General features: G+C 48.7%; 6 protein-coding genes across 6 annotated transcripts; 2 read left to right on the plus strand and 4 right to left on the minus strand.

Annotated features, from left to right (window-relative positions):
* Positions 1-581: 581 nt before the first annotated feature.
* On the minus strand, positions 582-3190 carry EV420DRAFT_1574816 (eukaryotic translation initiation factor 3 subunit 6). The gene is made up of 11 exons (XM_060474433.1): positions 3008-3190; positions 2857-2954; positions 2654-2804; positions 2466-2591; positions 2262-2416; positions 2100-2209; positions 1908-2052; positions 1689-1856; positions 1501-1637; positions 1036-1441; positions 582-983 (listed from the first exon to the last, which is right to left on the minus strand). The coding sequence occupies exons 1-11, from the start codon at positions 3117-3119 to the stop codon at positions 765-767; spliced, it is 1827 nt and encodes a 608-aa protein (XP_060325001.1). The 5' UTR covers positions 3120-3190; the 3' UTR covers positions 582-764.
* Positions 3191-6037, minus strand: EV420DRAFT_1574822 (uncharacterized protein). Its single transcript, XM_060474434.1, has 8 exons — positions 5847-6037; positions 5487-5794; positions 5394-5432; positions 5097-5337; positions 4936-5040; positions 4713-4878; positions 4355-4653; positions 3191-4299 (listed from the first exon to the last, which is right to left on the minus strand). The coding sequence occupies exons 2-8, from the start codon at positions 5791-5793 to the stop codon at positions 3531-3533; spliced, it is 1926 nt and encodes a 641-aa protein (XP_060325002.1). The 5' UTR covers position 5794; positions 5847-6037; the 3' UTR covers positions 3191-3530.
* Positions 6038-7485, minus strand: EV420DRAFT_1574825 (uncharacterized protein). The gene is made up of 2 exons (XM_060474435.1): positions 7153-7485; positions 6038-7096 (listed from the first exon to the last, which is right to left on the minus strand). The coding sequence occupies exons 1-2, from the start codon at positions 7263-7265 to the stop codon at positions 6166-6168; spliced, it is 1044 nt and encodes a 347-aa protein (XP_060325003.1). The 5' UTR covers positions 7266-7485; the 3' UTR covers positions 6038-6165.
* A 206-nt stretch (positions 7486-7691) lies between these two features.
* On the minus strand, positions 7692-9044 carry EV420DRAFT_1574830 (uncharacterized protein). The gene is made up of 7 exons (XM_060474436.1): positions 8885-9044; positions 8654-8838; positions 8433-8602; positions 8322-8381; positions 8202-8290; positions 8053-8152; positions 7692-8000 (listed from the first exon to the last, which is right to left on the minus strand). The coding sequence occupies exons 1-7, from the start codon at positions 8998-9000 to the stop codon at positions 7935-7937; spliced, it is 786 nt and encodes a 261-aa protein (XP_060325004.1). The 5' UTR covers positions 9001-9044; the 3' UTR covers positions 7692-7934.
* Positions 9045-9121: 77 nt separating this feature from the next.
* EV420DRAFT_1007745 (uncharacterized protein) lies at positions 9122-10212 on the plus strand. Its single transcript, XM_060465291.1, has 2 exons — positions 9122-10040; positions 10098-10212. The coding sequence occupies exon 1, from the start codon at positions 9334-9336 to the stop codon at positions 9970-9972; it is 639 nt and encodes a 212-aa protein (XP_060325005.1). The 5' UTR covers positions 9122-9333; the 3' UTR covers positions 9973-10040; positions 10098-10212.
* EV420DRAFT_1007803 (uncharacterized protein) lies at positions 10087-12048 on the plus strand. The gene is made up of 5 exons (XM_060465292.1): positions 10087-10649; positions 10699-10788; positions 10841-11014; positions 11078-11246; positions 11295-12048. Exons 1-5 carry the CDS (start codon positions 10395-10397, stop codon positions 11762-11764), a joined length of 1158 nt encoding a protein of 385 aa, XP_060325006.1. The 5' UTR covers positions 10087-10394; the 3' UTR covers positions 11765-12048.
* The last annotated feature ends 969 nt before the right edge of the window (positions 12049-13017 follow it).

Genomic DNA, 13017 nt, shown 5'->3' on the forward strand with positions numbered 1-13017 from the left:
TGTAGAATCTCTACGACACGCCTGTGGAAGAGAAAAGTAAGAAAAAAGGATATGGAAGATAAGTATGATACGTTCTTATGGTCATGTATTTTGGAAAGGACATGCGACTGCATAGTTCTGAGTGGTATGGCTTGTGTTGGGTAGGCGGTATCCTAGTCATGTCATGACACGCATATGAGGGAAAGATGAGTTCAAACACACCACGATGGCAAACTCCATGGGAGTATTCCGTATATCCCGACCGTAAGAGGCCATGCTTATGTCCTCGACCAAAACCTCTTTCCCAAACTCGCTCGCGAGAACATCTTGGAGCTTCCTACGTTTTTCTTCCCGCTTGGCGTGCTCTTCATTGCCTGATATATAACCCTGGTACAAATATCAGCAACAAAACACGTCGTGTTGGATGCATTCGAACCCGGAGGAAGTGCTGGAGATGTTGCTTCGTCTGCGGAGCCAATATCCGCGGGGCGACTCTCATTTCCACTTTTCGCAGCAGTTTTTTTGTACTCTGCGTGACATGAGGTTTGGGTAGTTCCCATAACGGCTGTCGCGTACTAAGGAAGCGCACAGAACGCATCCCTGTAGAGGAGCAAACCAGGATGGAAAAATTGCCGGCGGGTGTTACAAAAAAATAATACAATTACCTAAATGAGATATCTTTTGGAAATTTAGAACTGTACAAAGGTTCAACCGCTCCTGCAATGTATTTTACGATGTACATGGATATATCATAACAACACTGCCGGTCCGGAGTAGCAAAGTACTCAAGATTTTGAGGTAACGCTACCCCAAGCGACCTTCCCCGCTGGCCTATGCTTCGTAGACGTATCAACAGGGCTAACATTGTTTATGGCACCTTTTGGAGGAGTGGGAAGCGGGGTATTCTTGAGGTCGTCAAATATCCGTTGAGTACGCTCAGTGTTCTTGATGAACCAGCCAGCGAACCGCCTGCCAACAGTGGATTCGGCTATATGTACCATGTTCTTGAAAAAGTTGCATCAGCCTTCCTAACAATAGAACCTGACTGCAGCATACCTCGTCAATGACAAAGTTAAGGTCACTAGTGGTGATGGTCTGGCCATCTAGTAGACTGATTTTATCTCCCCCTACTCGGCTGATGCTACGACTGCATTGCTTCAATACCATCATCTCCTGAATCATTTCCTCCTCGTCAACATCCAGGAAGCTTGCTAGCTTTTGAGAGCCGAGACTGGTGTATAGCTTCAAAAAGCTCCGAAGTGTTGGAACTGGCGCCTGAGTTACTACATCAGACAAGAACAAACGTAGTTGGCGGTGAGCTGGATCGACGTAGGTATCAGGCGATGAATCCTGAATGATCTGTGCTATGGCATTGGGATCCTCGTATGGTGGAGAGGTCGCATTAATGAATTTTGGACATGCATAGAGGAAAAGCTCTTCGAATGCAGGCAAGGCACCTTCACTATAAACAGGAGCGATATGTTTTCTCAAACCGATAAGCACAGATATTTGAGTACTCACCCTCCTCTAACCATCTTGGCAAGCTGTTCACTATACCGTTCCTTAGCGACATTGGTAATGTTGTCATCGAGCCGACTGGGCGATAGCGCATTACACATTACGAACAAGGCATACATCCTGTCTGCTGTTTTGCTGATCTGTAGAGGTCGTAAGATAACCGCGTCGGTACGAAACGGGGTTTTACAGACCTGATCATACTGGTAGCTCCTGGTATGGTATTGCCTCATCCGCATGATGAAATTCAATATCGTCACAAATGTGCGAATAGCGTCTGGGTACCGTCGCAACATGATGTAACAGAAACCGACGTAGTAGTATGTAGCGACATGGCAAGCGGTTACCCGAGTGAAGGGTGACTATAATCAATGCATGTTAGCTAAATTTCGAAAAATGATCCTTCGAGATACCTTTTGGTTGAGTTCGACGTTGTCCATCACCTTTAACGCCAATGTGAAATCACCCAGAAGAACGTGGACACGGAGTAGCCCAATGATACTGAAGTAACCCAGCATTCGGTACAGCGGACGTACACCGTACGGCCCAACAATTTCACTGTCCATGGGTTATTGGCATTATCAAAGTAGTAAAAGTGTACGAACGCAATTTCATCGGCAGACTTTCCCTGCTGCGTAGCTTCAATATACAAGTGTATTTTCGATTTTTGGATGAGAGAATATAAGACGTTCAGGACACTGTAAGAGCTCCACACCTGCGAGAAATCAATCAGGACAGTCCACGTATACCAGGCTGACTAAACTCACCCCTCCTCCATCCTCGAGCACACTAAGTTCTTCAGGAGATTTAGATGCTACTTTTGATCGCCAAGTACAAAAGACTTGATACTGGTAGATGAATTCGTCGATAATGTCCCATAGCCATTGCTCAGGCAACTCCAGTTCGACAGGACCATCAGAATCTGATAAGTATATCAAGAGATGTTGACTTAAGGGCAGCGGGAGACTGACTGAGGAGATAATTGAATAACTCGCAGCTGTTCTCATAAGAATGGAACCGGTCGTCAATGTCGGGCTGTAAGCGTGAATAGACGTGTCGGTAGTATAGCTCTCGATAGAGAATCAGGAAGATAGGATCTGAATAGTCATACCCTTTAGTGGGAGGAGTTCTACGTTGAAATGGGAAGATGGATAAGCACCGTCGTTAACAAGAGGCGCAATAATTTCAGCTTCAGGCCATTCTGTCCGCGAATAGAACTTCTCTGTGAACTTGTTCCAGCCACTTTCATACGCAATCGTAATCTCGTTTAGGTTGTTGTCCAGCACTGCTTGATGGAAATGAACGATAAACTATCGGAGCATTGAGCATCACTCCATAGGAAAGCAATCCTGGTCAACATACGCTTTTCACAACATCAGGAATTTGGGCAAAAGCAGCTTGCTGTGCCATATGCTGCGCTGTTATTAGGGTAGTTTCGTCAAATTGAGGAGGTATTTGCGCTGCATTATCCCAGTGAGCACAAGGGCAAAATTCCTGACGATAGCAAGCGCACCCTCGTCAAAGCCGTTCTGCCCATAGCTCCCAATCGCTAGCGACAGATCGACGTCTTGAAGTTCTTCATCAATGTCCTCCGCGGCCCACAAGGCCATGCGCTGCTGAGCCATGGCAAATTTGAAGAGAAATAGTGGTAGACAAAACTTTCCGACGGTCAACGATGTGGACGCGAATTTTTCGATCACCGAGGCAGTTGCCGTGCCGAAACCATTCAGTCTCAACATGTATCAACAAAACAACACCGCTTGGTTGACCAATGTCCTAAACTTACAGTATGAGTGAAACTACATATAAACTATTACAGATAGGATGCCCCGTTTCAAATCCTAACAGTGACCTTCCTTTCCCCATCGGTCTCGCTCGCAGAATACGTAGGATCCAAGAATCTCGAGTAGTTGTTGAAGTCTGGCTGAACCTAGGCGCTAAGCTCGAACTAACTTCGGATGCCAAAGTGAACCAGCGATAAGCACGGGAAATTACCGTCACGACTAGCCGCTGGTAGGGTCTAGTGGCGCCATCTATCAGGATGAAGCTGACGTCGGAGTTACCTGGATCGCTTTGTCGCTTTCACCTGAATTCTGTTGTGTTTTGGGGGTATCCTTGACTTTCACTTTCTTTTCCTGCTCAGTCTTCTCCGTCCCCTCCTTCTCCTTGGCTTCTTTCTCCTTCTTCTCCTGCTCAGCCTTCTCCTTCTTCGTCTCCTTCTCCTTTTCTCGTCTGTTACGATCCTTCAACTCTTTCTCAACCCAGTCCTGTGCCCCTGCAACAGCAGCGAAGGGCCTAATTTTGTGCATCATCAAGTAGCCCTGTAGTGCTGCCATCGAGAGTTGCCGGTCGGGAATAATATCAGCAAATGCCGTAGCAAGCTCATCAACCCTTCTTTTAGAAAGCTTGGGAGCTCGCCCCACATGACGGCTACCGAAAAATACCGGTGGAGCAGGCAGGAGCGATGAAGATTCAGAAACGGGAGATTCTGATGCCTTGGATCCAGACGGAGATGGCGGAGTTGAATCTGTCGCTTCTGATGGAGTGGTGGATCCATAACCAGAGTCGGCAGTTTCATCGTCATCCTCTTCAGCATCACCTTGATTCGAAGGAATGTAGAACCGCTTGAACAGTTCTCTGGCTTGATATTTGCTCGATAGTTTGAACTCGATGTGGAGATCCATACGTCCGGGTCGACAAAGGGCGGGGTCAAGGGAAGTATGCTTGTTTGTGGTTGCGAAGAGGATCCTTCCTTCCTGGGCGCCAATGCCATCTAGAGCATTAAGTAGTCCACTCAGACTGACCCTTGATACCGGCATGTCAAATCGTTGTGAAGAAATAATTTTATTATACTGCTTACCTGCTGCTAGGCGGTGGTGGAGGACCACCACTTGTGGCTTTGGGAGTTTTGTTGGCGCTGGATGAGCCACTTGACTCGGAATCCGAAGCGTCATCATCATCTCGATTGAGAGACCGTGTAAAAGCAGCGTCGATGTCTTCCATGAGGGCCACGCATCTTTCAGGTAATTCGTTGATAAGCGCGTCCAAGGAGGAATCGTCAAGCCCGACGCGAGAGAGGGAAATGACATATATATCTAGTCCCAACTCTCCGGCGATACTGTGAATCAATGAAGTTTTCCCCGAACCAGGAACGCCATACTTACGGGAAGGTTAAATTAGCGACAGTAAAGTAACGGAGGTAATATATAACAACATACCAAGAGATAACCCCGACGGAATGGAATGCCGCGTTCTGCATACCAGTTCTTGCTCTCCAAAAAGTCCCGAGCGTCTTCCAGCAAAAGATCTTTCACACCAGGCTCCAAGATGATGGAATTCATACTGCGTTTGGCGCGGCAGCCAACGTGCCTCCAGCTGTTGTTCCTATAAACAAGAACGCTCAATTCCAAGTAGCGCTGCTAACGATGACAGAATGCGCACACGTCTGAAACCCATACACACATCTTATGTTCCTGAGCGGCCATGTAATCATTGCGAGCCTCTTGGAGCAGACCGATGAGCAGACTGTGATTACGAGTCATAAGACTAGTACAAAGAAACGTCAGTGGAGGAAAAATGATCAAGTTAGCATTGAAACGGACCTGATTTGCAGGACGTTGTGTTTCGTTGAATAGTATGATCCTGTTGTATCTTGCAGCGTACGAGTGATGGTCATGTACCGCCTTTTATACCACATAGAGTATGTCATTGAGACGGAAGGTAAGTAGGCCAACTTGCGGGAGGTCTTAGAGTATTCGTCGGAATCTTCATCTCCGTCAAGCATGACGGTATTGGAATTAGCACCATATGTATTAGTGCTAACTTGTATGTCACGCGCTTTTGCTGCATCGATTATCAGATACGCCGCCTTATATACAACCCAAGAGAGACAGACTTACCCCAAGATGGTTGTTTTGAAAGCCAGACTATCATCCATTCTGGAGAAAGCACAGGTGAGCCATTAATATGCGCAGTTAAATATTGCAGCATACCATAACTGGGATCATCTTCTTCAAAGGTTGCGTTTATGTAGAAGGCATTAACGAGCTTTGCGTACTGGGTAAAGATGACTCGGCGACACGTTTCGAAGAAGCCACCAAGCACAATTAGCTTCAACCAGTCGCGTAGTGCAGAAAACGAGAAGAGCAACGAAATCAGGGAGGACAGATCGGTCGGAATAGTTAGGGGGGACTCGATCGTGGCCTGGGGAACGGCTGAAGTGGCGTTGGCGACTTCCACGACAGTCGAGTTAAGCAGGGGGGCTAATCCACCCAAAATTTGTTGCAGATAAGTAGCCATGGTGGGTCCTTGTGAGAACAAAGACAGTCCCATATGTGATTTATATATGTCAGCCCTAGCGCCTATTTGCCTCGTGGAATGCCATCCACACCGGACTTTGAGTCAGTGGATTTGTCTATGGTTGAGTCATTTTTTGTCCTGCCCTACGTTTTGTGCCTCGTGTATAGGCGGGGGCTAGGTGTTATGTCATGGAGATCCGATAGACGCATATACATGAGTATACATGGAATGCATCAACCTTGCAATCTTGACTCCGACCGTGAAATTCTGACAACGCGGCAGCGATGATCAGGGACGATCGATAATTGACATGACTCGAGGTGATACCGCAGGCTATGTACATATGCATACTGAATGCACTGGTACGTATGTTCAATGACAAGGAGCATCCTTGAGACTATCCGTGCACTGCATGATGGTTTCCTTAGCCCATTGTTCCCTTGGACCCGCAGTGCCATTTCGCTCCGTCAGCACCACCAAAGCCAAAAATAACGTATACCATAGCCGCTTCGTCTTTTGCCGCCGAAAAATGACCAGGGTCTCTCCACCCCCATCTTTGTAACCCTCCAAGAGCGCTTCGTTCATCCCGGACATGAACAATGACTCCAAGAGCGGATCGCCCCAGATTGCGTGCGCAACATTGGGAAGAATTGCAGCGATGCTAACATCTGCCCCATTCAAACTAATGTAGATATCATCATCCGAGCCTGTAAACCACACTAGCGATGGTACTTCTACATCATCAAACAGGAAGAAGGCAATGGCGCGAGATAGATAACGCCGGATGTCTTCGAAAGGAAGTTCGTACGACTTGGATTCCATCTCGACGAGGAGAGCCTCAAGAGTCGAGGTGAACGTCTCTTGCCAGCTGTATGACGGGTCTGGTGGTTCTCCCAGGAGGGGCGGCCCGTACCACTCATTCATAACACCACTATGCAGTTGACCCAGGAATTTTCCGAGTGTCAGGTCAATCAGTACAGATTGTTGAGCAGTGAGTAGACCATTGTTTCGAGCATGAGATAAGGGGATAATCGCGGACGACGGGAAGGGATGGATTGGGGTGATAAGGTACCAGAGCCCTCCTTCGGAAGTATCCAGCGACGGATCTGCAATGGGGATAGATGTGTGTTTGTGAATCAGGGAGATAAGCTTGCTGATAACCTGAATGGAATTCGGGTGATATGAATCTGGTGAAAGTGGCAAGCTCGAAGGTAGAGAGACGGAGATAAAGCACGAATGCGTTGGCGCCGCATCCTTGGAGCTGGAAAGATCTACGACGTACGCCCTTCTATCCCTGGTATAACTTTGACGAATGCATATTTTATTTGAACGAACACACGAGCAACGAAATAGCCGCACCTAAATGCATCATTGTCGACCTCTGAAACATTTATTACAGTAGAATGGGCGGCGTCAAGTCCATGAGCGGAAATGAGTCTTTGGGCGTCGGCGAGTGAAAGAGAAAGCGCCATGATGAAATTGGTGCTTTTCAATTCAGTACTGCTTTTGGCACAATGAGAACCGAGTCAAGAGTGCGCGTCACGCGTGTGTCCTATTCAACGATCAAGTACATACCGAAGGATAACGGATGTTGCGGTGTAATACAAACGTTAGCGAATCGTTAAGCAGTTCAAGTTATATTGAAGTTACTGAAATAAAGAGCGGACACAGTTGAGGCCTTGAGCTTGAGGGCCGGTTGATGCGATGACAACGATCAATATCAAACTGATTTACTTCCCGACCATGCCCGCAGCATTACTTATTCGCTGTGGAGCCTAGAGGCTTGGCACTGCGCAGGCTTGTGACGCATACAACGCACCAGCTGCTAGTTCCCGGGATAGCACGTAATAATTCAATTGTGATGCTTATTTGCACCGTCAAAAACTTGAGTGATTTTTGGTGTATAAGTTCACGGCAGTTCAACAATGGGTCAAAGCAACAGTGCAGGCTCAGAAGTGGCAGAAGAAAACTATACAACAACTACGAACGTAGCACATCGTGTAGGAACTTATCTCACTTAGGACCTACGGGCGAGGCGAGTAGGGAGAGACTCTGGTATTAAACGACTCATCAAGACAAAGAAAGAGGCATACATTGAAAATAAACTATTCATACAATTGCAGCTTATCCGCAAGCCGGAATCAGACGGTCGCGTGCTGCTTGGCCCTGAAGGCAGAGATCTCTTTCTGGGCCACGGCCTTGAGTTCCTGTTACCAGTCAATTAACGCCTACTCGTAAAGTTAAAGCTGTATTATTTACCTGCTTCTTGGTCTCAGGCATATTCGCCCAAGCGACTTTAGCTTGCTTCAATGCCTCGACGTATGGGATATCCTTGCCCTCTTTAAACTCGGTAGCGAATCTGTCGCAACATCAGTACTCTGGGCAAAGGTGTATAGGCTAACGCATACCTCATATAGGCGGAACTGGGCTCCTTCTCCATCCAATCGGGTTTGGAAATCTTAGCCTTACCCTTTGCAACTCGACGCTTGTTCAATTCCTTGCGAACTTGCAGGGGAGTATTCCGATACCAGTGCTTCCATAGTCTTCTCGTATTCCTTTCTCGCTTCAGCGGCCAAGTCGACATAGGGCTATTGCTTTAATATCAGCATCTAAAAATCATAGATATATACAATATAGACCTGTTTCTGAGCATCAGACAAGGTTTTCCAGACGGCAGCAGAGGATTTGACAGCAGCTTGAGCCTCCGCGAGATTGGTCAACTTTTCCGATGCGTGCACACGTTGGGTGTGGAAGGTCATGTAAGGAGTGAGACTTCGCTTGGGTGGTTTCATGTCGGGGGTGATCTTGACTATCAGACTATCATCGGTAAAAGTACACACACATCAGAAAAAGTACTAACACTTCACGACCTTGGGCTTGACAACTTTCTTCTTTGGTTTAGGCCCGGGCTTGGCTGCCTTCTTTTTGGCCGCAACCTTCTTAGCTGCAGGCTTTTTGGCGGGTTTCTTTTTAGCAGCCCCAGCCTTCGCCTTGGTCTTGGTAGCGGTCGACTTAGTCACGGTGGTCTTCTTCGCAGGAAGCCGCCTTAGTAGGAAACTCGAGGCGCTGTGATGTCAAGAAGGTACGCGACTGAGTACAGATAATGGGTCGAGCGACCGAAGATACAGTGGATTGGCGCGTAAAAGCGGCCAACCGGGAGAAGGCAGGAAGCTTCGCGCCCAGGCGGGCTCGCAGAGCAGAAAGCATGATGTTGAGGTTGTCGCGCTATGGAATGTTCAAAAAAAGACGCGAGCTTAAACGTGACGGTGACAGTCGTCACGCATAGTATTGTTACTTATGTTTGCTAGTGTATGTCAATAGCCTCCCAGGCTACGTCGTGCAATCAGCTGAAAGATTGTGTTCGATGTCTATGTATCCGGGTCTACTTCGCCACAGTCAGTATGGCAGACATTCAAATGGACTTCGACTCATCTAGTCTTCCTACTGCCCATCTCGAGTCTCTTAGATTCAAAGCCAGGCCAGATCGTCGAATCAATACAGGCACTTCAAAGGACCATAGAGTCTGGTTATCAGAATGTGATGCCTCCATGGCCAGATATTCTTTCCAAATACAATATCCTGCTCTCGCAAACCCACAGCTTCTCTAGTTCTCTCGTATCCCCCATACATGGCTCTGTCAAGGTCAATGGTTCTGCCCCGACCGACCACTCCAACCCTTACGAGAAAATAGCGCTGCATCCTCGTTCTGGCATGTCAGACTCTCAGCTTGATAACGATGTCATACCTCTTCTTCGAAATCAGCAGACGCTCGACGTCCTGAAAATGGAGAATGACACCGTTCGACGACTGTCAGAACACATGCAGAGCCGAGGTTCTTTGGGCGTGCTTGGGGGACCACCAGCGCCCTCGGTACAGCAATCTCGATTCGGAGCAGTCCCTAAAAAGCCAGAATACGAAGATGTATTGGCAGAGTGCAATGAAATTAGAGCTGCCCATGATGCCCGAGTAGACAGAGCTGTCCGGGCTGTCACGATGCTACGCGAGAAGTTCGATTGGAAACAGCGCGTCGAAGTGGAGGTGGAGGAACCAGAGGAGCTGGACTGGGACCCGCGGTTCCAAAGTGGTCCTGGTGGCGACGGCATGGGTCCCATGGACGTGGATATAGACGCCGAATCGAGCGACGAAGACGAAGTTGAAAGTCCATCTGAATGCCGATGAGGGATATGAAGAAACGCAGGCTACTCAGGCATCCTCCTTTGAAAATAAGCCTAGTAATCCATGATGTAGTACGCATAAATCACCGTAAAACTTGCCGTTTTCTGCTAATATGTTGCTCTTTTCAGATTTCTTATATTTTATTCGTTTTACCTGATTGGAGTCTCACTCTGACTGCCGCGGAATTATTGTTTAATTATTGAAAAAATTGGCGCTATGGCATCTTGCACCGGAAGATAGAAGCTGGCCCACACAATCTTGAATCACCATATACGGAAATCGATCTCCCGATTGCTAGTGCCCGACACGCGAATGAAACTCCGCCGTGTGAAGGTATAAAGAGGTTGGATGTAAAGGTTTCACCAGAACAAGTCCCTTTCTGCTCTTACCACCATCACCCCGTCGGTTTGACGCGTGGATTTGCGATGCGGTTCACCCCCACACTCGTTGCCTCTTCTCTCCTTACTGTCCTCTTCTCTACCGCCTTTGCAGCGTCGCCCAGCCTTATAAAGTCGCACAAGACCTCTCGAACCCTCGCGCAACGCCAATACCACCGCCAGCCCCGCGACCTCCTCGACATCTGTCTCTCCCTCGATGCCGACGTTCTTCTTAAGGGCGATATTCTGTCGCTACTTCCCCTCGATATCTTTACTGGCTTAAATCTTTGTTTGTGTCTTCAGGTAATCAACGTACACCTCTTTCTGCATCTCTGCTGACGCCTTCCTCCAGGATCTGGACATCTTCTTGGACACTAATGTCGCTGTGAACCTCCTCGGTCCCGATGTGAAGTCCCTCCTTGAAACTAGGTTGAGGGCTTTGGTGCGCGCATTTGCCGGTTTCTTCCTCATGTTTGTTCATGCTCTTGCAACAGATCAATACCGGAGGCGAGCACTGCGACACCCTTCCCGCTCATTCTCATCGCGTATGCAACAACCACAATCCTTGTCACTGGAAATGCGACAGTCCCTATGTCCAGGAAGGTGATCAGTGCGTCTGCCCACCGCCAAAGACTGAGTGTAATGGTAAATGCGGGGTATTTATCCGCGTAAGTTCCATTATATGCGCATATATGCAACCGCTGAAGCTCACAATTGCGCCTCTGTCTTAGGGTTGTGGTTCAGCTGTTCCCCGTTCGCACAAACGACGTCATGCGCAGATTACCACCCTGACGGAAGCTCAGGCCACATGCCAAACTGGGGAAACCGTTTGTGGTGTTCCTAATCCAAAGGGCAAATATGATTACGAATGTGTACCCACCGCCTGCGCTTTGGACAGTTGTAAGCGCGTTTCTGCCATCCAAATGCGCTGCGTCTAATTTTTGCTAGGTGGTGGATGTACCTTTCCTCATCCGTTCGGTTCAGCGCAGTCTTCCCAGGGTGTTGACTGCAACACAATTCCCTTCTTGGTGACAGGCTTGTGCCGCGCTGGCCGGTGCGTCGTCCATAAATGCCGTCAGGGATTCCAGCCTAGCACAGACCAGACCCGCTGTGTCACTGATGGAACAGAACGCCGGTCTCTTTCTTTCGTCGATTTGCGCCCTGTAGGTGTGGACTCCACTACTGCGCTCGATTTGGGAAAAGGCGTCGGCGATCTTCTCAACAACTTATCGGCGGCCCTCGGTCTCGAGTCACTTATCCACCCCCCCGCTAATGCCACGCCAAACTCCAATGATGAAATCCTAGCAAACGTAAACCTTCTCATACGTCTGGTCCTGTGTTTGGATTCTCAATCACGATCTTTGCAACGTCCACTTCATCGTCTCTCTCTGATGTCGTCCCTCGACTCCTTGATTTAGCTGTCAAGCTTAATGCGAAGGTTACGGTCGATCTTGATAGCGACCTTGGCCGGCTCACCGATCTGTCCAGTTTGCTGAACTCGCTGCTCGCTTTGTTGGATAATACCCTGGCGCTAAGCGGCTTGACAGACAATACAGTCCAGGCGTTGACCGACATTCAAACAACCATCCTTGCGTTGAACGTTGTTTTAGGAAGGATATTGGACCAGTTGAGCGCGTGTGGATGTCATACCTCCAGCTCTCTTCTCGACGGCACCAAGTTGTTGATTACCAGCATCCTCCAGAAGCGTGACATATCTGTCATCGAAGGCAGCGTCTTCGCTCGGCGAGTCATCCCAAGACGTGATTCAAGCTCCTCTATATCAACTGGAAACGTCGACGCCGCGTCTCCTGCCCTCACTATGCGAGACATTCGGGTGAACCCGTGCGAGCTCCTGAAATCACTTGGTTTGGACGGGATCGTATCCATCAACGCCGACGTCCAAGGGTTGGCAGGACTTGAGCAATTAACCAATGGTCTGTTAAAGCTATTGGAACTTGGCGGATATCCGACTACTTGTGGACCCAATGCACCGCATAGGAAATCCAGGCAGTAACATCAACTCCTCCCTCAACTCCTCCGTAGCCTCCACGCCTGCTTCACCGTACCTTTCCATCGTCGGTGTGGTTGATGCTGTCATCAGCAGCCTTGTCGGTGTTGACGCAGTCGTCAATATCCTGGTAAAGGGCTGTGGCTGTCATCCTGACCCAGGCTCGTCGACCCAGACTTCAGCTACACTAGCAACTATTTTGGACACCACTGTGCAGCTCGTTGGCGCCACGTTGGACGTTGGTGACAATCTGGAGGCTTATGTGAATGGGATTGTCTCCCTGACTGAGAAACTCAGTCGTCGAGCTTCTTACCTACCTTGGTCTGAACGTGCTGACAGCGGGACACCATAAAAGCGGTTGACGGGCTCGTGAACGCATGTAACCTTTTGATTCAGCTGTTGCAGGAGACGGCCTTGAGCTTGGAGTCGTGTGGATGCAAGACCGATCAGGGTTTGGTTGCGAAAGTCAAGGCGAACGTTGCGAGTAGCACCGATGCACAGGCCTTGCTACAATCATCCTCCGCAGCAGCCCCCTCACCACCAAGCCCACCATCCAGCTCCCAGTCTTCGTCCTAGTGGTGATGGAATCAAAGTTGGCGCTGACATCAAACTTGACTTGAGAGATTCCCTAGCATGATCCAAAGTCGCTACAGCTTCCGGATA

The sequence above is a fragment of the Desarmillaria tabescens genome, assembly GCF_030435595.1.
Source record: "Desarmillaria tabescens strain CCBAS 213 chromosome Unknown EV420scaffold_55, whole genome shotgun sequence".
Lineage (NCBI taxonomy): Eukaryota > Fungi > Basidiomycota > Agaricomycetes > Agaricales > Physalacriaceae > Desarmillaria > Desarmillaria tabescens.

Coding starts and splice junctions, on each gene's coding strand:
- EV420DRAFT_1574822 (XM_060474434.1), bottom strand. CDS start 5,793: ATGGCTACTTATCTGCAACAAATTTTGGGTGGATTAGCCCCCCTGCTT. Junction 5,433..5,486: donor AGAAGATGATCCCAGTTATG/GTATGCTGCAAT, acceptor TGCTTTCTCCAG/AATGGATGATAGTCTGGCTT. Junction 4,300..4,354: donor CCACCACCGCCTAGCAGCAG/GTAAGCAGTATA, acceptor GCCGGTATCAAG/GGTCAGTCTGAGTGGACTAC.
- EV420DRAFT_1007803 (XM_060465292.1), top strand. CDS start 10,395: ATGCGGTTCACCCCCACACTCGTTGCCTCTTCTCTCCTTACTGTCCTC. Junction 10,789..10,840: donor AAACTAGGTTGAGGGCTTTG/GTGCGCGCATTT, acceptor CTCTTGCAACAG/ATCAATACCGGAGGCGAGCA. Junction 11,015..11,077: donor AATGCGGGGTATTTATCCGC/GTAAGTTCCATT, acceptor CCTCTGTCTTAG/GGTTGTGGTTCAGCTGTTCC.
- EV420DRAFT_1574825 (XM_060474435.1), bottom strand. CDS start 7,265: ATGGCGCTTTCTCTTTCACTCGCCGACGCCCAAAGACTCATTTCCGCT. Junction 7,097..7,152: donor GTCGACAATGATGCATTTAG/GTGCGGCTATTT, acceptor CATTCGTCAAAG/TTATACCAGGGATAGAAGGG.
- EV420DRAFT_1574816 (XM_060474433.1), bottom strand. CDS start 3,119: ATGGCTCAGCAGCGCATGGCCTTGTGGGCCGCGGAGGACATTGATGAA. Junction 2,955..3,007: donor GCAGAACGGCTTTGACGAGG/GTGCGCTTGCTA, acceptor GGGATAATGCAG/CGCAAATACCTCCTCAATTT. Junction 2,210..2,261: donor TGCTCGAGGATGGAGGAGGG/GTGAGTTTAGTC, acceptor GATTTCTCGCAG/GTGTGGAGCTCTTACAGTGT.
- EV420DRAFT_1574830 (XM_060474436.1), bottom strand. CDS start 9,000: ATGCTTTCTGCTCTGCGAGCCCGCCTGGGCGCGAAGCTTCCTGCCTTC. Junction 8,839..8,884: donor CGACCCATTATCTGTACTCA/GTCGCGTACCTT, acceptor TTTCCTACTAAG/GCGGCTTCCTGCGAAGAAGA. Junction 8,603..8,653: donor CAAGCCCAAGGTCGTGAAGT/GTTAGTACTTTT, acceptor ATAGTCTGATAG/TCAAGATCACCCCCGACATG.
- EV420DRAFT_1007745 (XM_060465291.1), top strand. CDS start 9,334: ATGCCTCCATGGCCAGATATTCTTTCCAAATACAATATCCTGCTCTCG.